Below are 21,892 nucleotides of genomic sequence, written 5' to 3'. Positions count from 1 at the left end.
CTAATTACTTCTGTTTTCTGGGTGTAATGGATTAAGCCAGTAGAACGTAGTAATGGCTATCTCTGAAACATTGAAGAACAAATTGATTTTTCAGTGTGCAGCCTAAGCTTAGATTGTGTACTGGTCCACCATTTAGGAAAACAAAAGTCATCAAGTGTGTCTATAGACTACTGCATTTCATATGTGAGTCTGGTTATCTGCCTTTGTAAAAGACAACTTCTTTTTCCTACTCTTTGAATCAGCAAGTGTGCAGATAATACAAGATGTAGTTTTAATAGCCATTTTCCTTGATGCTCCGGAGCCACCTTTTTCCTAGCTAGCTGTTATCCCAGCTTATTCTGATGTGTATAGCATAATGATAAGCTAAATTCTTTACTGACAACATATTGCCAGAACAGTAGGAGCCACCAGACCTGAGGAGAATTAAATTGATCATAGTGTCTCTCCCAATATATAAATGGAGCCTGTGCTAGAAGCTGGAATGGTCAGATGAGTCTATATGTATGGATACTAACCAAAAACAAAAGTGCACAGATATAATTTGTTGAAGTCAATGAAATAACAATGATTATACCATGTAGTTAACTCCTCTTCCCATTTTTGTAATAGAAGATGATTCTGAAATTTCTTACACAAATGCTCAGTGCATTTCCCAAAATTTCTGAAGAAATGAACATATATTGAGTAAAATAGACACTTAAAATACCCAGAAATTTTCTGTCTCTGTCTTCTCTTAGCATGCATATGCTCTTGAACTTCTGTCTGATCAGTTACATGAAGGAGCCAAAGCACTTGATGTAGGATCTGGAAGTGGAATCCTTACAGCATGCTTTTCACGAATGGTGAGATATTTAGTTTAATCACTTGACTGTCAGAACAGCTTGAACTGTAGTGTAACTCTGAATTACAGAGCAAAAAAAAAGCATCCTCTGTACAGTGGACTGAAGTATATTACACAGAAAATAATTTGCTCTCCTGGGTGAGATTGGTATGCATTTCTTATGGTAGCTGATACTTGATGTTCAAATTAAATGGTCTAATAAACTGTGTGATGGTGAAGAAACTGACTATCAGGGAAGTTTGGTTGGTTTTATTTTGGTTTTTTTTAATTGATTACATTTTAGTCATTGCTTTATACCTTGAAGGAAAGTGTGTTTGTCTTGAACAGCTCAATTTTTATGTTATCTTGTGTGGCTATGAATGTTCTTACTGTGGTCAATTATCATGTATTCATGCTATGATGAGAGTTTAGTGAGACCTAAAAGAATCCTTTTTTTATGATTCCTGTGGAATTATTTCCACAGGAAAATATATTTTATATATGTAAATTGTATTTGAATTTAATTTCTTTCTTTTCTTGTTATATTGCATGAGCATCACTATAAGTATCCATTTAACTTTTTATAAGTTAGATATTAATTTATATTTTATATCTTCTCCAAGTAATTTAATCTCTGTGTTATTCAACCTTACATAAGGAATTCTCTGTGGTTCTGCCCTATCTCACATCAGGGAAAAAAAAGATGAAAAAATTTGTTTTTGATGACTGTAGCTATAGTATAGCTAAAATGATTCATGTAGAGGAATATAATCAGTTTTTCCTTTTCTGCTCCAGGGCTTTATAATTGCTTTATGACTAGCAAAGACCTTCATTAGACTGCTAACTAGATTTTTTGGTTTGTCTTTCTGAGAAGTTAATTTGAAATGTGCTAATGCATGTGATAAATTCTCATGTAGGTCTCCTTGCTACTTACTGTTTTCAAGCACCAACCTGTTGAGAATGCAATCACTTCTGCTTTCCTGTATTAAGAAACAGCTAAGAATGTTTAGGACTGGGCAATACACTAGCAAAAGTATTTAGGTTTCGAAGTGCTAGCTGCAAAATGGAAAAAATAATTGTAGTTGAAATAAGTTAATCAAACTGCAGTTTAGAGAAAATCTTAAGTGTCACTTATTCCACTTTCTGCCTATTATTTTTAGTCTAACTTTATAGTTAGTAATCAAGTGCTAGTAGCTTGCATGGGAACTCCAATCCTACAAGCATTAAAACTTTTGTCCAAGCTATATGTATTTCTTACTGAAGTTATGAATGTGTAAACAAATAGCCATTCGACATGAGCTAAGTTGTGGTTGTGTGCTTTCCTTTCTCTGAAAACAGCTGCAGAGAAGTCAGAAGTAGCACAGAAAGGAAATCTCTTTCCAGTTTTGCTGAGGTTAATCATACTGTCTTTTTATTGGCATATGAATGTTGTGTTTCTGTCATGAATCCTCCGTGGTGGTTTGCTGTGGAATGGCTTACAGACATGTGCTTTGTGAAACATTGGATAATACTTTTGTTCTGTTTGATAGCATTGCTAACGGTAACAAAAACTTGAAAGAAGTTTATTGTGGGAATTAATGGTAGAGTGTTTGCAATCAAAATCCAGTTGGGGATGTGCTTTTTGGACTATCTGGATGTTGCTTCTCAGTCAGCTTTTGACCTGGACTTAGCTTGCATTTGTGGCACAAGGGCCTGAGTGCACATTGATGTCACAACAGCTTTACTCCTATGATGATAATCTCATTTGTGGTACCTTTGGGAAAGCTTTATGTTTACTTAGAGTAGTGAAGCATCTTTAAGATTTTTGTTTGGGTTTTTGTGTTAAACTGCTGTGATAAACTTATCTATGTAGCTTACAAACTTAAGTTTATTTGCTTCTGAAGATTGCTGGCAAAATAAATGAATTATAGTTTTCATCCTGTAAGTACTGGAATTATAAAAAGAGTGGGATATATTTTTATTCTTAACAGACCATGGAGATCCCAAAAATTGTGCCATTTTGCTGTTGTCTCAACTGCAGGTACTTCAGAGTTCTAGGGTAATAGGGGTAATTGATGAGGACTCAGAAATAGTGTAATAGGCTGTGACATGCAGCAGGAGATTCTCTGTATCAGGCTATTTCATGCTCTGACCATTTTGCTAAATTTTAATTTCTGTGATGTTACCCTTTGGAATACATTGGATCTTTTGCCAGTTAATGGTGCAACTGACTGCTAGGCATTCCTCCAAATAGCAACCTGTAGTTGTCATAGTGAAAACTTATGTGTCTTGCTCTGTTTCAAAGGCTAGGCCAGTGGTGTTCCACTTGAAAAGAAAAGGTAACACTGCTCCTTTGAAGTTTTTAACATAGGACTTGTTCATAATAAAAAAACATTCCCCATGATATTCATAACCAGTTACTAATTTTCCATGTCTTAATAACATTACGGTATAAGATACAGAAACAAACCCAATGCATTCAAATGTGTCCAAAGACAGTTACATGACAGTGTGGGCTGCTAGGACATATTCTGCCATTGTGTTCTTTGAGCTGAATCCTGTTAAAAGGGGTCAGATTTTTGAAGATGTGGGTTCTTCTTGAATATTTTTTTTACACCAAAGACAAAATTCTAGAAGAAGTACCTGCAATGGAGAAGTTTTTGCTAGTAGACCTTCCCCCCCCTCAGAATACACAGAAATTGTGTGACCTTTTTTGAGTTATGAGCTCTAAGAAGTTCCGTTCTTGCTGTGGAGAAGAGCTGTAAATCTGAAAATAGATTCATGAATGCAAGCATTGATGGAAGGTAATTTGTCCCTGACTGTTAAGTGCTGTATTTGTTTCTGAGGGAATAGGACTCCTGAGATAACTTAGAATGGAAGGCATGACTTAATCCTTAAGTAAATTTGTTCAACATAAAAAGGAGATTAGTTCTAGTCTTTGTCTTTGCTTTCTATAGCAGGTAATGAAAACAAACATGATCAAATTTAACTTCTAAAACTTCAGAGAAATCTCCACTAATAGTATAACTCAATTGAATCATATCTCAAAAAGATCACTATAAACAAGTGTTTATAAAACTGTGCCAACAAACATGAATTACTAAGTGCTTCTAGCAGTCAGGATTTGTCATTCCAAGCAGTAGTTTTAATAATGTCAAGAATGTATGTTTCCACTTTGCTGTTTTTGTTTTTATTTTAGAGATATAAATACTCCTTCTGTAAATAAATCAAAACTAGCAGAAATTGTTCAACTGTGTATTTTTATTCCAGGTTGGTCCCAAAGGACAAGTTGTAGGAATTGATCATATCAAAGAACTAGTAGATGACTCAATAAATAATGTCAAAAAGGATGATCCCACATTGCTGTCTTCAGGAAGAGTGAAACTGATTGGTAAGCATCAGACTGATATACGTACTAATTAAACTGATATTCTTTCTAGCAACTGATTGAAAATGACTGAATTGGATGTGATTAAAAGTTCTAATTTAAGAAGTTAAACCAAAGAAAGAACAGCCAAATAAAATTTTTAAAATCCAAGTCATCTTTAGGCCTTTGAAAAATAGTATCCTTCACCAATTTTGAGATTATGACTTTTGGTAATCTAAAGAATACGTAATCATTCTACTAGAAAAGCCTAATAGGGAAATGTTTTTTGGTGAAAATACTTTACATGCTGAAGGTCTGTCACGTTAAATTTGCTTTTTAAAATTGGGATTAAACTCACAACTTTTCTTGAATAAATGTCCTTTCATCTAAATTTGAGTGTTTTAACAAAGCCTTCATACTTCTGATACGGAAAGCTGCATGGAGAGAGTCAAGTGGAAAAAGTATTAGATTGGCAGTATCCATCACTGAAGTTTATTTCACTTTTTTTTAAAATTAGCAGTATTTGTATGTTAGGGAAGTGGTTAATTGACACCAAACGACTTTAATTCAGTCAGAGTTACTGAGGAAATAATGCCAAAATGATATAAGGACAGTGAATTGTTTTAAATAATGGGTTTTTATTAAAAAGAAAATGAATTTTTGTTCTGTTCTTTTAGAAGATGCAAGGCTGGCAGGAGGAAAGTATTCCTTCATTATTCTATTCATCAAGTTTAAAAAAGAAGTTGAAGGTCTGGATTTTTTCGAGGCTTCCTACAAGAGTACTTGGAAAAATTATTATGTGATGTTTGGTTCTTACATTAATTATCATTTTGATTCTTGGTCTTTTTTTTTTTGTAAATGAGTATGTATAAGTATGGTGTCCTTCACTGAGAATACTTATGTCTTAAAACTTCTTGGAAAAGAAGTTAGACTGTTAGAGCTGAATGGGGGAATAATTTCCATTGTTGCTGTACAAGAGCAATTTTGACTTACGTTTCTGGTTGTACCTGAAACAAACTCTGGTGCTCTTGGAAGTCTAGCATTCTAAGTAAGCCTCATCATCTTTATTATCTTTGACTACATAGCAGGATGATTAGGAGACTTGTGAATATTTTTTTGTGAGGTACATCTTAGAAAAGTACAAATGGACAAGTAGCACTTTTGTGAATTAGGTGGAGAAGAATGTTTCAACTGCTCTGGATTCCTGGGAGGTCTTTGATGTGGAGCAAAAATCCAGAGAGCTGTTTTGTTCTTGTTGTTGTTTGTTTGTTTGTTTTTTAACAAAACAACAAAAACCACCCCACCTGAACACCCCCATCCCAAACACACAAACAAAAAAAAACCTGTGAAAACCCAGGATTAATTGATGATGGGAATTGTATGAATTAAGACTATGTGTGTTGGTTGCTGACTTTTCATGAGTAGGCTTCAGACATTCTCCGTTGCTTTGTCACACCTCAGATAAACCATAACTAGATTTCAGGAGCATCACAATTATTTTGGGGCGTCTCAGCAATAAAACTGCACTGAGAACTTGGAAATAGGTATACTTAGACTAACAGGTCTATGTTAGTTTGTTGGTGGTTTTGTGTTTGTGGGTTTTTTTCTGTTTTGTTGTTGTTGTTTGTTTGTTTTTCTTTTTTATACTTGTTATTTGTTTTGTTTCCTATTAATATCAGGAGGAAGCCTTTGAGGTGAATCTCTCAAGTGGTTCTACTTACCACGCTTTAGCTCACGAGAGTACTCCTGGAGAGCACAAACTTTGATTCCTCTTGGATGACACTAGACAAGATTATGTGCTCCAAGAAGCAACCAAATATGTGTCATATGTTACTGGATATTAAGCCAATAAAACTAGATCTAGACCAAAATGATCATCCTGAAATGTGTGTGTTGCATGGACACCATGTTCTCAGCAAAAACTGTTTTGCTGTACAGATCTGCTTCTATTGTACTGCACTCTTTGCTGATGCAGACATAGCCAGAGGGGATGAGGGTATTCTAGCCACAGTAAAGTTGTTTTCTTCTGTTTCTGTGCTCCTGCTGCAACTCTGTATGAAGCAAGTCTGCATAGAGACACTGAAGGCTTGAGTACTGTGATCAGCAAATCAGTTCTGGGTTCATAAACAAGCTACAAAACCCTCATGTCACGAAGTCCTGACACTGCTTCCCCCTTCATCACCACCTGCCATCCACCACCATGATTACTTCATTAACAGGCTACATGTAACTGGAGATATGAGTAGGATAGGTGGTGTTATTCAGGATGCCACCACAAGCTTAAACTTGGGGCTGCTCTTTCCACTTGGACATTGAATAATTATTTTTATCACATTGAATGCTGACTTAACTATTTTTTACACCTTCTAAATATGTAAACGTGACTTCCCATTGTGGGTGGATATATCTCTGCTGCAGCCATGACAATTTTTGCGGATGTTAAAAGGGAAGGCCGTGCTGTACTTGATGCATATAAAGGAACATAATTTTTTTTTTCTTTAGTGTGTGTGTACTGATTCTGAAGATGTTAGCTATGGTTTGGACTATTGATTCTAAGAGCAAAGTGTTTAGATGTTTTGGGTCCATTTTACTGCTGTCAGTGAAGTGATAATATGTGCTGAAGTCACATTCAGACTTCTCTGGACAGTGCACAAGGTGCATTTATGTCTCGGAATATGTGTGTTCTTCTTCAGAAGACGACTTGGTAGCTTCTTTCGCAGCTGTTTCTTCGATTTGGCAGTGTCTTCTTTTGCCAGCAGTACTGGAGATCGCTGCCTCTGATGCCTGCTGCTGCATCTTAGGGATTGAGGGTCTGTATAACTAACATCATTCATAGCAGTATCTCTGTGTATAAGTTAAAGAAGTCTTTGTCCATTGTCTTCTCTGGTGGACCGGTAGCTTGATACTGTAACACATCATTACTTCTTTAGAGGAGGCAGACAGCATTACTAAGATGTATAAGTATCAATTATATACTTGACTGCATTGAAGTGGTTGTTCCAGTAGAACCCAGTTTGGCAGTCAGAGAGATTAAGCCCTGGAAATGCTGGAACTTTCCTGACTGGCAATATCTGTTGCCAGCTGACTTAATAGAAATGGTGGTTGATAGGGATGAGTTCTTTGGAAGCATTGGTAGCTCTTGCTTGGCAGCTTCTGCTTGTGGCCCTTGGTTGGAGCTTGTGCTGGTCAGAATTGATGATATGAGGAACTATGTCACTGAGCTTTAAGAGGCTTCTCAGCTATTGAGGAAATGTGCTCTGTTCTTATAGTCCTTAGGCTTTGGGTGTAGAAGGTCCTGGCAGGGCTGTCTTTTAGGACCTCATAAGGAAGATGAGAAACTCCTCAATTTTAATTGTTACAAGGAGCTGTCCAGATCTTCCTGTATACTCTTGAATACCGAAGGGTATTATTGCTATCCACATGGTCCTCCCTATCACTGAAGTCAAATGAAACCTGCTGTGGCAACCATATATTTTTTCCTGCCTTGTGAGTTGTTGGCAGGCAAAAAGTTGGCAAATTTTAAGCCCCTAACTGGGGCTTAGAACTTCTTTTGACTCTTTCAGCCTTTTAATTAACTGTAATGTTAGTGATTGCACAGAAGTCAAAGCTCAGCCTGAAGATGGAAAACCCCAAACAACTGTACTTGTGCTGAGCAGAGGACTGTGCTCACTAATGTCCTTTTTTTTTCTAGACTGATTACGGGGACTTCTACAATCACAGAGTATGAGTTCAGATGGTTCAGCCTTGTGTACTACTTTGGTTTCTAAATAACTCCAGAGAGACTCTGCCTAACTGGCTCTGAATTTCTCATTGGTTTTCTGTAAATACTGGATACTGTATTCACATCATCTTCTTTCAAAACTTAACTCAGGGTCCAGTTTAGTTTGCCACGTTTCAGTGGCTTAAGAAGCTCAAGCTTTACTCTTTCCTTCTGTGTAAATGGGATGCTATGAGACATCTGTAGTAGGGTGCTTCTCCATGAGTTCTCCAGCCTTGGTAACCCTCTGAATACCTTAATTACTCCTAGCATCTTCCAAGCAGCCACCTGGAACTTTAGCCATGGGTCTGATGTGGCTATCTGTGTTAGTTCAGTGATTGTCTGCAGGAAGAATAGCGAGGCCCGTCTGCTGGCAAAGGTGGGTGCACGAAGATTAGTGTGGTACTGCAATAATGTATGAATGTAGGTGTGGGCTTTCATGCCAGCCAGGCATAGTTGTAGGCATATAGTCCATGGGAACACTTCCTTTTTCTTTTCCTCACCTTTGGAGTCTTCTGATATGTGCTTCTGACATTTAGTGCTTCAGACTTATGATTTGCGTTATATTTAGGAATGGCACGTGTGGGGACAAGGCAAAGCAAATGTATGTTCTGAGAGGGTAAATGAAGGGGGAAAACTCACTTGCATTGGAATTGATAGGGCACATAAATACTTTAGGATCTTTTCTAGGTGGACCACGTGTCTCCAAGGACTTTCATGATAAATCATTCTAATTTCAGGTGCTTCAGTAGTATTTAATATCTTCGGTAAGCATGTGTATGCACATATGAGGATGTTTTGTTGCATCTATTTTACAGATGTGTTAATTTTTTTAAACTGACTTCATTATATTAGTACTGCACAGCAAAACTTTAGTTGAAATCTGAGCATAGCTTTTTATCTACCTATAGATACAATAAATTAGCTGTTTTCTCCACTCCTTTTGAAAATGTTTTAAAAAAATGTTTTCTTGTAGTGGGAGATGGACGCATGGGATATGCAGAAGAAGCTCCCTATGATGCAATTCATGTAGGAGCTGCAGCACCAGTTGTGCCCCAAGCAGTAAGCCTTTATGTCTTATGTGTGTGTTTCCATAATCTCTTAGCTGTAAAGAATGCTTTGCATGCATCTATATGTAAAATACTTGGCAACTTGCACTGCTGGGAGTATCAATGGGCAGTGTGGTATTACTGTATGGTGTGGGGTTTTTGTCTCTTACAACTGGGCTTTCTTTTGGTTTGATAAAAATATACGATCTAATAACTTTGCTCTAAATAAACATACTTTAAAATTACATGTGTGCAACCCTCCATTACAATAGCAAACTGGAGCATTGCATTTTGTAAGATAATTGAATTTTATCAAACATTGAGTTACAAAATCTAAGTATTTGTTTCCTGTGTTGTAAGGCATTGAGCTTGTTGAGGAAGTAAATGCTCAGCTGGAAATACAAACAGTGCCACGTGTTTGTAGCTTTCAGAGTGGATACAGGACAGTTCTTATGCTGAAGAGTAGCTAGGGCCTTTAGAATGTGCATACATGAAGTCCATTCTGGCAGATAAGATTTTATTTCTCTTCCTTTCATGAAGCAAATGGTAATATATAGCATGATTTTGATATATTAGGTGCCAGTTAAGGCTTTTTGAAATCTTAATGATGAATAGTGAAGGACTGGAAGTTTGAGGTGCTATAGAGAGATTGGATGTTTCCAAACAAGGACCAGTGGTGGATTTTTTGTTGGGCTTTTTTAATTATTGTTTTGGGGGTGTTTTTTTGTTTGGTTGGGTTTTTTTGTTTGGTTGTTTTTTTGGGTTTATTTTGGTTGGTTGGTTGGTTAATGTTTTTGCACGTGCGTGTGTGTGTGTGTGTGTGTGTGTGTGTGTGTGTGTGTTGTTTTTTGTTGTTGGAGTTTTTTTGTTGTTTTGGTTTGGGGGTTTTTTGTGTGTGGATGTGTAGGGGTGTGTTCTCAGCAAAGTGTTAACATGACAATTAAAAAAGTAAGTGAAAGCTTATTAGTTCTTAATTATAACTTTAGTTATCAATGGGGATTAAGGTTTTTTGCATCTGAGAAGTAGAGAATTTTCCTTAAGACTACTGTGATTAGCCTCCTTCTTTAATTATGAAAACAAACCAAAAAAAAAATCCAGGCATTCCTGACACACTCTGTTTACTTGTCACTTATCTTACTCATATTCATGTATTTTAGACTAGTTTCATAATTTCATTTCACAGACTGAAAGAGGAGCTGTTGGGTGTAGTGAGTGTGTTGTAGACAGTTTAAAATTATTCCAGGAAGAGAAATTTTAAAAAATCACCAATCTCAAATCTTATTCTGAGGGCTTAAGGGGAGATCACTTACCCCCAAAATTTTAGACAATGGGCCTCTACTGATGCACAATAACTTCTGAACAGTTAAAACAAGCAGTTAAAAGAAGATTGAGTCTCCTGTAAAAATAATTTGTGATTTACATGTTTTCCCCCCTTATATAAAAAAATAAAACCGCAACCAACCCAGTTAATTAAATTAATATTTTACTGTCATTTAGAATTATATTAAGTTACTGTGAATGTTTCTGTAATACTAATTGTTTACCATGTTGCTGTGATACTCTCATTTTCAGTGCATTTCTTATTTTTCCTAATCGAAGTAGTTATCTACTACATAAAAGTAGATAGATACATAATGGCAAAGCTATTAATCTACTGTAACAAACTTTGGATCCAGCTTCTCTGAAGTGGCTGGTTACATTCTAATTTCTGTGTTGTGTTCTAGCTTATAGACCAGTTAAAACCTGGCGGAAGATTGATATTACCAGTTGGCCCTGCTGGGGGAAACCAGATGCTCGAACAGTATGACAAACTAGAAGATGGCAGTGTCAAAATGAAGCCTCTGATGGGAGTGATATATGTGCCTTTAACAGATAAAGAGAAGCAGTGGTCCAGGTGGAAGTGATTTTCTGTTCCACTTACTTCTTCCACACACATGCAAGGTGAAAGGGTGTGAATTTTAAGCAGATAGACTGCAAGGCCTGTCTTTGCTGCTGTCATTGCTTTCTGCTCCTCCATACCATGAAAAGTGACTCAGTCTGCATTACATCACAAAAGGAGGTTATGCTAAGTTTGAGTTAATTTAAAAGCAGGAGAAAAATATTGCATGGGTTGCACTTTGTGTCTTTTGGACGTGTTTTCTTTAGTCTTTGGTGTGTTGAAGATTTTTATTTGTTGTTTTAAATACAGTATTTTCTAAGGTTAAACTTCCCTTCTAATGAACTTTTTATAACTATGTTGCCCAATAATTAGGGTGAAGTGTAAAATTTTTCTTAATAAATATTGTTTTGTCCTGTACGTTAGTGGTAATTGAGTGTTCATTTTTTATTTTTGTGAAATGCTACAAATGAAGAAAAGTTTTTGTAAAATCCTTTGCGGAAAATATAGATAATTTCGTAAGCACTTTTCCTTCAGCCCCCAAGTATCAAAAAGTGGAGGAGGTAATCTTTTCTTCCCTAAAATATAAAGGTAGTTGAGTAATGTCCAGAAAATTTTCTCAGATATGTTATTAGAAGTATGTCATGTGTCTCTGATGGGGATGTATTTGTGTTTGGCAACACAGCAGACTCTAAGGCCTTTCTAGAGGTAGTAAGCCTTCCAGTTTGCTGAATTGAACAACCAGTAACATAGATGTAACACAGCTGTCAGCTTAAGCTGTGGTAGGCATTAGTATCTGAATGAACAAAGCAGCAGCGCTGTTTTGCTTCCTGGCAGAAAATGCTTGTGAATGTATTATCGGCATTAATGAAGGGCATAGATGTGCACTGAACTCTGAAAACAACTCTTGAGCTTTATAACTCCTAAATTTAGATTTTTGGCTTTTTTACCTCGATATTATGGAGTATAACTTGTTATTTGGATACCTGAATACTTAACATCTAACCTATCAGAATATTCATTAAAAGTACAAATAAAGCAGTTTGCATACTGCTGCTTATGGAAACCTCATTTTGGTGTTTCTTGGAGTATTATATAGCCACCATGTACAAATTACTCTTAAGAACAATGTTAATGAGTTACTGCTTAGTTCAAAGCTTGTGAAGTGTGCTTGCTATTCAGATGGTTTTTATTTGTTATGCAGTTGAATACTTTGGCCTTGAATATTGCCAGTTTTCCCTCAGTGTGGTACTCAGGGGTTTCCTGCCTCTTGCAAGGCTTTAGAAATTTTGCTTTGTGGTCAGTTTCCTCCTCTGGCAAATGTTGTGGATTCTGTTTAAGTTTGGAATCCGTGCTCTGCTTACTCTAGAAAAGAGAAGTATTCTTCTTAAGCCTTCCTTTTTTCAGAGAGGTTTTATAGATTTTTCTGCATTTCCACTCAGTCTGGTTATAGTACCAGATTGGTACTATATGGGTCTTTTTGGTAACAGCAAAGTGTGTTCAACAAAACCTGTTTGTAAGAAGGGTTTCTGGAATGCCAATGGTTATAATTTGCTACTAGCGAAGGTGGTGTACTGTATTAAGGACTAGAATTCTAATGTCTTTGCATCTTTTCTGTGCAGTTTGGTATTCCATTTTGTCTGCTAGTTAAGTTTTCCCCAGATTTGCTTACCAGTTTCTGTTCTTTCCTGAAATACTTCTAGATTTTATTTATTTATTTTTAATTTAAGAATTTACACTGGTGTTATCAGAAAATAAAAGTGCTTAGCCTGAAGGGTTAACTTGATTTACAGAGGCAGAGAGGCTGTTTCTTGCTATGTACATTTAAATTTGGTTCAGACTTGGAAATCTCTGTTAAAGAGAATCTCAGAAGTCCACTTCTTGCAATGTTTGTTTTTTCTGTAATTGTCTTTTTTGTGATCTGAAGAAAATTCCCATTCCATTTTCTACGGTAGATGCCAGTGCACTTCTGACCTTACAGGAGGCCACATCTTTCTTTTTTGTTGTTTTTCCTTATTGATGAGTCCAAAGTATGTGGTCAGCCAGCTGCTTCTAAGCAAACTCCTAATTACAAATCAATATTTGTTATCTATGCTGGCATCAAAGATGAAAGAGGTGTTTTTCTGCTCTTCCTAGATTTCAGTTTAACTTTTTTTTAATTGTTGAAGATCTGTGAGCAGAGATCATTATAGACTCATCTGAAAGAGCATCTATGTGTCTTTCTGTAATAGAGAGTTGTAGTGTATGAGAGACTCTAGTTGTTGTTGATCTAAAATTCATTAAACAATCATCTTTTTAAGAGTAACTCAATCCCGTGTGTTTAGTTTGTCATTCTTTTAGTTTACATTATGTGATTTCATTCCTAATCCAGGTAACTGTTTCATCACATTAAGAATTGGTGTCCCTTCACAAAATACAATTGGTAGGCCAGCAGCAATTTCCTAGGCTACCAGACCTTCCAGTTGGCAAGAAAGAAGCTGCTTAAATTTTTGCTTAGCCATTCACGTGTTGGAGAAGTTAGTACAGTTCCTTAATGGAGCTGCACTATGCTCTTTGCAAAGCAGCACAACACTGTAAGTGGTGTAACAGTAAGTGGTGTTTGAAGTCAAACCTGCCTTCAAATGTTTTGTATCATTCTTCACTACATAAAACTGGAACTTCTAGCAAAAGAAAATCTGGACTAGCTGGAAGGAAAAGATTCTTTGGATTTCAATACATTTATATTGTCATGCTAAATAAAGAATCTTATTTTGTGAATAATGTTGAATTTCTTTAAATTTAGTCCAATTTTCTAGTTTAGGTTCAGTTGCAGTAGTATTTTTAAGTTCCAAATATTAGTGGGAATCCTCTCATGTGACTCCCTTGGACACTTGGAAGTAGAATATCCACAGGAACCCTATCTCTGGTCCAAAACAAAACAATGCATAGTGTGCCAGAGATCCAGCAGTAGATCCCCAGTTATGTGATTATACTGATAAGGATGTTTATCCTTTCACATAAAATTTATCAATTGGGTTGGTTTTTTTCTTACTGGTAAGTAGGGAGGAGAAAAGGTCTCTTGTGTTGCATGGCTTTTTGGCTGCCTTATTGACAGGTTTTGTGTAAATTAGGATCTCTCTGGTTTTACTTCTCTGTGAGAATTCGCTTAGTACTTATATGGAAAGACAATTTTAAAAGTCATAGAACCATAGAATCATTTCGGTTGGAAAAGACCTTTAAGGTTATTGAGTCAACTGTTAACTCAGCACTGCCAAGTCCATCACTAAACCATGTCCCTAAGGGCCACTTTTACTCATCTCTTAAATACCTGCAGGGTATACCTTGTCCTGTTGGCCCTACTATTGCTGATACAAAGAGAAATAAGAGAATAACAATCTAAGTAACACTTAGCAATGAGTCTGTGTTTCGTCTTGGGTTTGATTTCCAGACAGGCAGCTGTTAAAAAAGTTAACAACTACTTTAACCTTAAAATATTGCATTAGTAGAAATTATTTATAAATGTCATGCTAAATTCATATTTGCTGATAAAATACAAAATTATTATGACAGTGTAACCTTTCTGAGCAAAAACTGCAGTGGTTACACTGGGGCTGTTACTGGATCCCACTTACTTGTACATAAAACATGATTAACCACTCATTTAGAAAATGTATTTATTAGGATATATTAAAATATGGTTCTGATTAGAAACTCTTATTCAGTGTTTCAAATGCCCCTGATGAGTTAGTCGTCCAATTTTCTTTGAAATTAGCAGGTATTGTTTGCATGGAATTCCTCAGGCTATGCAGAGTAATGATTATTTTACTTTGGCAAAAACAATCTCTGCACAAAATATTTTTTGTTAAACTTAAAATGTATTATTGTGATGGTTTGACCCTGGCTGAACACCAGGTGCTCACCAAAGCTGCTTGATCACTCCCCTCTGCAACTGGACATGGGAGAGAAAATATAACAGAAGCCTCCTGAGTTAAGGACAGGGAGAGATCACTCACCAATTACCATCACAGGCAAAACAAACTGGACTTGGGGATGTTAACTGAATTTATTGCCAATCAAAATCAGAACAGGAAAATGAGAAGTAAAAGAAATCTTAAAAACATGTTTCCCCCATCCCTCTCCCGTTCCTGGGCTCTACCTCCTCCCCCACAGTGGCACAGGGAAATGGGGGTTATGATAGTTCATCACAGGTTGTTTCCTCTGCTCTCAGGAAGAAGAGTCCTTCCTCTGCTCCAGTGTGGGGTCCCTCACACTAGAGACAGTTTTCCACAAACTTCTCCAGTGTGAATCCGTCTCACGAGTTACAGTTCTTCATGAACTGCTCCAGTGTGGGTCACTTTTCCATGGGGTCAGTCCTTCAGGAACAGGCTGCTCCAGTGTGGGTCCCCACAGGGGTCACAAGTCCTGCCGGCAAACCTGCTCCAACATGGATTCCTCTCTACACTGATATGCAGGTCCTGTCAGGAGCCTGCTCCAGCATGGGTTTTCCATGAGTTCCCCATCCAGGTGGATCTCTGCACCCCAGTGGATCCCCATGAGCTGCAGGGGCACAGCTGCTTCGCCACAGTCTCCACCAAGGGCTCCAGGGGAACCTCAGCTCTGGCACTCGGAGCACCTCCTCCCCCTCCTTCTGCACTGACCTTGGTGTCCGCAGAGTTGTTCACATGTTCTCACTCCACTCTTCCCTAGCTGCAACTGTGATTGGCCCAACAACTTTTTTTCCTTCTTAAAAATGTTACCACAGAGGCGTTACTGTCATTCCTGATTGGCTTGGCCTTGGCCCAGGGTGGCTCCATCCTGGAGTTGACTGGTGTTACCTCTGTTGGACATGGGGGAAGCTTCTGGCAGCTTCTCACAGAAGCCACCCCGGTAGCCGCCCCACTACCAAAACCTGGCCATGCAAACCAAATACAGTTACACAAAAATGCATGTGCTATAACTGATACAGTAGATTGCAGAGAAAATTCCTTTATCATTTAAACCGACTCTCTCAATTTTATGATTTATCATAGTAAATAATAAATATTTTTATAGTAACACCTTTCCAGATTAAAATGCTACAAGTCTAAATATTGCATCTAGTTGCCTTTAAAGTTATAAAGGGAGAAATAATTGGCTGCTGAAACAGTGGGTATGTACTGTATTTCTAATTCCTGTTAGGCTGCACTCTGAATTTCAGTATCGGTAGTGGCAGCATGTTTTTCATAGATGAATGATGTATTGAAAAGGGAAAGTCGTGCTGCCTAATGAGAAGAAAATTGAAGTGGATCTAAAAGAGTGAGATACAGACTTCAAATAAATTTATAAATGCTTGTTCAAATATTTAATTTGCCTTCCGTTAAAGAGGTGGTGAGGGATTGCAAAGTTACATGACTGAATTGTATCCCAAATTTATTGTTGATAAGATTTGTGATTTTTTTTTTTTTTCATTACAAACTGGTATTTACCTGAAATGCTACCTATTAGATTTTTCTGAGAATGTTTCTTGGTTTGTTGTTGGATACTCACCATAGGAAGTGTGGAATATACATGTATATGTTTTCCCTCCTAGTAAGCCAAAATTTTAAAAATTTTCTTAAATTTATTTCTAGAATAGTAATTTTGAGCTAATGACTTCTGAAATTTGCTTTTACTTGAGCTTATGAAGTTGCTTTGATGCCACAGTTGAGAGATGAGTGGTTTTCTTTCTAGAATTCCAAGGACCTGAGAAGGCCTGCTGTGGTGACTTAAACCCTAAATATATACATTGCTTGCTAAGCAGGAACTAGTAAGCAGATTGGAAGAAGTGCATATATGAAGGTGGAGGGCAGTTACGCAAATTGTCTAAGAATCATAGCAAATAGTCATGCCCATTAAAAGGGGGAAAATACAAATTAGTTAGTAGATCTTTCCTATGGCTCTAGAGGACAACGGGATATTTCTAACAGGGAAATAGCAGTCGTCTTTTGAGTCTCCTTTTAAGCTTTGTATAATTTACCACTGGGAGGATAGGCCTGTATCCTGATTCTTATCACTAGTGGAAACCTGGTGGATTTCACAGCTTGGAAACTTCTGATCCATACAACTGAAGTTCAGGTTAGCTGATGCTGGTTTGCATTTTGTATTTGTATCTGCAAGCTGTTCACTTTAGGTAGAAAGCTGGCAACTGTTACCTACTAGGTGATCTGAGACTTTTCTGAAACTTTTTAATATATATAATCTGATAATGCACATACAAGCTCAGCTTCTCTTAGCAGTAGAAAATAAATGCTGTATAATTTTAATATGTATATCGTGGATTGTTTTGGGCTGGCGTACTGTTGTTAGATTAATGAGCAGAGAAGAACAAATGAAAAATCTCTTGAGGGAACCTGATCCCGTTAATACAGTAAATGTTCTAATAAACAGAATATGAAAATCTTTATTTTGAAAGTCACATCTAGGATGTAGTGGCCAGGAATATGGTAAAACAATGCAAAATACCAACAATTAAAACATTGGCATGTAAGAATAGTTTATTTTAAATTATATATTTATATAATAATTATGTATTTTAAGTGGAAATACCATTTTGTAAAATAAAAAACCCACACTTTGCATACATTGAGTTAGCAGCATTATGCAAAAACCTTGCCAACGTCGGTGGCTGGGTAAAATGACCATGTTTAATAGTTTCAGAGTAAATACAGAATTTTTCTTAGACTTACAGTTTCTTGAGGATCTAGCTTGGGTTTGAAGGATTAAGAATTGCTTGTCACAGTAAAAGGCCAGGCTTTCATAAAGCTGTGAGAGTATGTGATAGGAATCAGGATGAAAATCACACCCACAATTAGGCATATGAGATTAAACCAGCAATAGCAGTAGTCATTACTTACATATGCTTTTTGAAGTTGTGAATATTAACTGATGATGCAGCTCCTGGAAGCATTAAGGATGAATGAAACACTTGTCCTGAATTCACTGGTGCTGCATTTTAAACTGGGTATCAGATGTTTGTTTATTTTTATCTGTTTAAAGTAAGCAAATACCCATTCTGTGAGATAGGGAAATATGGAGAGCTTCCAAACCTATGGCTATAAACAGATTTTTCTTTACCCCTGCCAAGATGTGTTCTTCCTCCTTCTGCATTTTTCTGCTGTCTGTAATTACTGCAACACTCTGAAGCTGTATGATTAGTACCTTACTATTAGGAGGCCGTACAAAGTGCAAAGAATGCAAATATTTATCCCTCACAAATCACAAGGTTTGCATCCCAACTGCGTTAGATAGAAAACTAGTCATTTAAGCACTAGTTTCTACAGGCTTTTCAGTGGCTTTTAGAATGTTTTGCATGCTGTCATTCCATGCTCTATGATTCCTGAAGGATAATAATACCTTTGTAATTTAAAAGTTTTGTTTTTGTGCATGTAGAACTATATTTTTGTGTGTTAGTTTGCATGATAGCTGGAAATACTCCGGTGTATTGAGCCAGCAATCACATAAGTGAAGTTTTTCCTAACTCAGACACTGTTTGCTTTGGCTAATGAGAGTGATGCATCTACTAAAAGAAAAAATTGCAGCAAGCTCATTGTGAATTTATAGATTGCTTGTGCCTTGTGGAAAAAAAAAGGCAAACACTTCTATTTGAGTTTTCCGATTTTCTTAGCAGGACAGTGCACAGCTTTGAAATTTGGTAGATATTTTGCATTAAAATTAGTGCTTTAGGAATACTTAAACAAATCACTACTATATGATAACTTTACAGTTAGAATATGGGTTCTATGGGTTTCCTGTTCTAGTGTGTTTGAAATGTCCTGCAGGAATAAATGCCTGCATTTTCTAGATTCCTTGCAGTGATTTAGAGAGACTTCTTGATGTCTCCTTTCTCCTAACTGAATCTCCTTTTAACACACACATATATACACCCACGTACATCCCCCCTTGCATCCTGCCCTACCCCCACCCTTTCCATAACCTACTCCTGATTTATCATAGCTCCTTCAGGAGGTAATCAAGCTCCTCTGTGAAATAAATAAACTTAAGTGGTACAAACTGCATTATGTCGATGCAAGAATGTGTTCTTAGCTTTCTTGAGAGACTATAGCTGAAGCTAAACTTGCCTTTTTGGCAGCTACAGAGGATGGTTTTTGCCAGTACTCTGTCTAGTAAGTTGGCTCAGTTTCTTGCCAGTGTGTAGCCAGCAGAATTTGGATGACAGGTAGCTGTGTCACTAGCTGTGCAGTGTGGGGGATGTTCATTAAAGCAAGTGATCCATTAAATGTAAAATAGAGGGACCCATATTTCACAGTAAATCACATAATAGAATGAGATGGTATAGATGATATGGGATTGCTGTTGCCTTTCCTTTGGTGTTTGTTTTTTTTTTTTTCTTAAATGTTTGAAGAGATTTCTGAAGTTTTGCTGATGTGCATGAGCGCTTAAATGTAATCTGATTCAATATCAAAACTTTTCAAATATGATTTCCAAAGGGAGGAGAAACATAACTCCATGTGTTTTCTTTCTACAGGGATGAATTGTAAAAGCTACATCATCTTGACCCAAACATAGTGTTACAGTGGACTGCTCATCTCCAGTTCTAAAAGCTTTTTGAAAACCAACAGCATTGCAGCTTGTTTTGGACTTCGTTATACTGTTGTTATCAGCATGGAAAAGCGTGGTGTTTGTTTTATTTTTTTAGATGCTCAAGGCAAATCTGATAAAGAAATGGTGGAAAGTTTTATGTGGGCACTGTTTTATTTAACATGCCTTTATTTCACTTTCATCTGTTCAAAGTGAATTTCTGCAAAACTGCAGATAAAGACCTATAGCTTGTGAACTCTAATTTTGATGGGGGTACTTGAACACTCACTTCTCTCGGCTCCTGTGTCCCTTGGTAAAACTGCTTCTGTGCACCTTACAACACTATGTAGGTAATACCAGGTTTTCTGTGTTCTGATGTCTGCTAGATGCTACTAAAAGGAGATGAACTTCCTTTTTAAGCTTTTGACATGATGTCATAGACTAGCATGTAGTAGATACAATCAGCTGCTTTTTTACCTTAAAACCAGGTATTTGTATATATTAAACTTCAAGACATCAGAGGTGGGTGGCCGCTCTTATCAAACGTTCCTGTTCAAGTTGGATATAACAGGCATGGTTTTCCCTTTCCTTCTAAAATTAATTAATGGAATCTTTAAATTCTCTTTTGGTTTATAGCTCACTACTGGTATGATACACATGTATTTAAATCCATAAATATGATATAAGCTGTGTCCCGATCACTGAACAATTTATGCAATGCTGCTTTGCCAACTGATGTTAAAAGCAAAAGGGGAGTTGTGTGCTTGTGTGGAAGACTAGGATCAGTGTGTAGTAGACTACTGAGATATGGATTGCCTTTTGTTCTTTATTAAAAAACAAAATCCCGTTTGGTTCTAAAAGAAAGTTGCTTTTGTCAAAGCCATTTGCTGTATCAATATTCTCATTTTTCTAACTGTGGGCACCCAGGAAAAATTCTGACTTTTTAGAAAGTGAATTCTAAATTGTTGTACAAGGAAAACATCATACATGCAGAAAGAATCATGGACTCCTACATACAGATAGATGCACTTGTTCAGTTTTCATATAGAAGAATAGTTGGAAGGCTATAAAACTTTTTTTTCTGTCCTAAGTTTTCTGTTTTGGTATTGTAAAATGCCAACAGCAAATCGTGAAGCAGTACAGTAAGGTGGGCTGCTTTGGGAAAGGGGGAAAGCGCGTCTTCAGTCATCTTACTCAGATTTGAGCAACCAGAAATAAAACAGCATGTTATCATTTATTTTTTTTTTTGGTAGAAACATTAAAGAATAAAATAACTTGCATAAAAGCAACCCATAGTGATTAATGAAAAAAAAAAAAACTTTTTATGGTGGAAGAGCAATAATTTGTGCTGAGATTAATCCCTGGAAGCATAAAGGTTAAAATTCAAAGGACTCTGAATATGAAAAAGTAACATTTTAAATAACCTTCCTTTTGAGGGTCAGCCCCATCCTATTCCTCTGTAAAAGATATGTATGACTTAATTTAGATATTTGGAAGTTAGAGTACCACCTCCTGATCTGACTGCAGCCTGGGAGCACATACACAAGATTAATCTTAAAAAGAAATTAATATAGTGTGTATTCTAGAAAATACAATCCAGAAAAACCCACTTGCGTCTGACAAATTTGTACTAACCCACAATCAACTGTGAATCTAGTTCTTGGTGTTGAAGTGAAATATCTTAACTGATGCATGCTAACGTTCAACCTTCCGGTCACTGTATCTTTCAATTTGAGTTCAGCTTTATTTACATCTTCTCACTAATTTAATCAGTTAAATGAAAGATATGAGCTCAACTGTATCCAAACTCCTGTCTCTGGACACAGTGTAATAAGCTAGCCTGACTTGGAAGTGGTGTTAAAACTGAGACCCGCTGACAACTTTTTTGGGGAGAACCACTTCAAGAGGTGTAAGGCTTCAGGGACCAAGGCTGTTGGGAGTAGTGCACCCATTCCACTGAGGATTTATATCAAGGGATGTATCAAGGTACTCGGACAGAAAGGAGTATCCAGGAGTAGCATTTAGGAATTGGAAAATGGAAACTCCTCCATGATGGAGCAATGGTTCTGAAGTAAAAACTTGGAGACGAGGACAAGTTGAAATGCAGAAGATTTGAAGAGCTTGAATAAGTGCTGTGTGAACTGTCTGAATTGCTACTTTGCCAAATAAAACAAATTGAGAGGAAGCTGTATCTAGGTGTCTGCCTGGTTTTGTGGTTGATTTTCTAACTTTCAGCAGGACTTCACAAGTCCAAAAAGAAAGCAACTAGGTATAAAAATACTAGTTTACTAATTGATCAGAACTATGTGTCCATTTTAAGTCAGTTAATGTATTGTAGCAGTTACAAAGCCTGTTAATAATATATGGGATGTAAGTGGAGTTTTACATGTCTGTTTGGAATTTATTTTGTTCACATCTGTGTGTTTTGGGGAACAGGCTCTTCCTGTGCACAGTTCTGCCTGCTCTCCATAGCTGAATCCAGCTACCTCAGAGAGAATGATCTCTGGGC

The 21,892-nt window shown here is 36.8% G+C and overlaps 1 protein-coding gene across 4 annotated transcripts in view; it reads left to right on the top strand.

Moving 5' to 3' along the window:
* Positions 1-21,574, top strand: part of PCMT1 (protein-L-isoaspartate (D-aspartate) O-methyltransferase) — a 37,674-nt gene extending 16,100 nt beyond the window's left edge. For 3 of the 4 annotated variants that reach the window (XM_017822000.1, XM_017821998.1, XM_017821999.1), the window contains exons 4-8: positions 738-842; positions 4,070-4,190; positions 8,900-8,985; positions 10,697-10,866; positions 19,331-21,574. In XM_017822000.1, coding sequence (XP_017677489.1) covers positions 738-842; positions 4,070-4,190; positions 8,900-8,985; positions 10,697-10,866; positions 19,331-19,343 — 495 coding nt within the window. In that variant the 3' untranslated portion in view covers positions 19,344-21,574. Of the gene's footprint in view, positions 1-737; positions 843-4,069; positions 4,191-8,899; positions 8,986-10,696; positions 10,914-19,330 lie in introns of all 4 variants that reach the window. The other variant, XM_017821997.1, reaches the window with a different exon arrangement.
* Positions 21,575-21,892: the final 318 nt, after the last annotated feature.

Source organism: Lepidothrix coronata, unplaced genomic scaffold (assembly GCF_001604755.1).
Source record: "Lepidothrix coronata isolate B3197 unplaced genomic scaffold, Lepidothrix_coronata-1.0 Scaffold94, whole genome shotgun sequence".
NCBI classification, from domain to species: Eukaryota; Metazoa; Chordata; class Aves; order Passeriformes; family Pipridae; genus Lepidothrix; species Lepidothrix coronata.
Note: the sequence above shows the minus strand (reverse complement) of the source record. Positions and strands in the feature narration are given on the sequence as shown.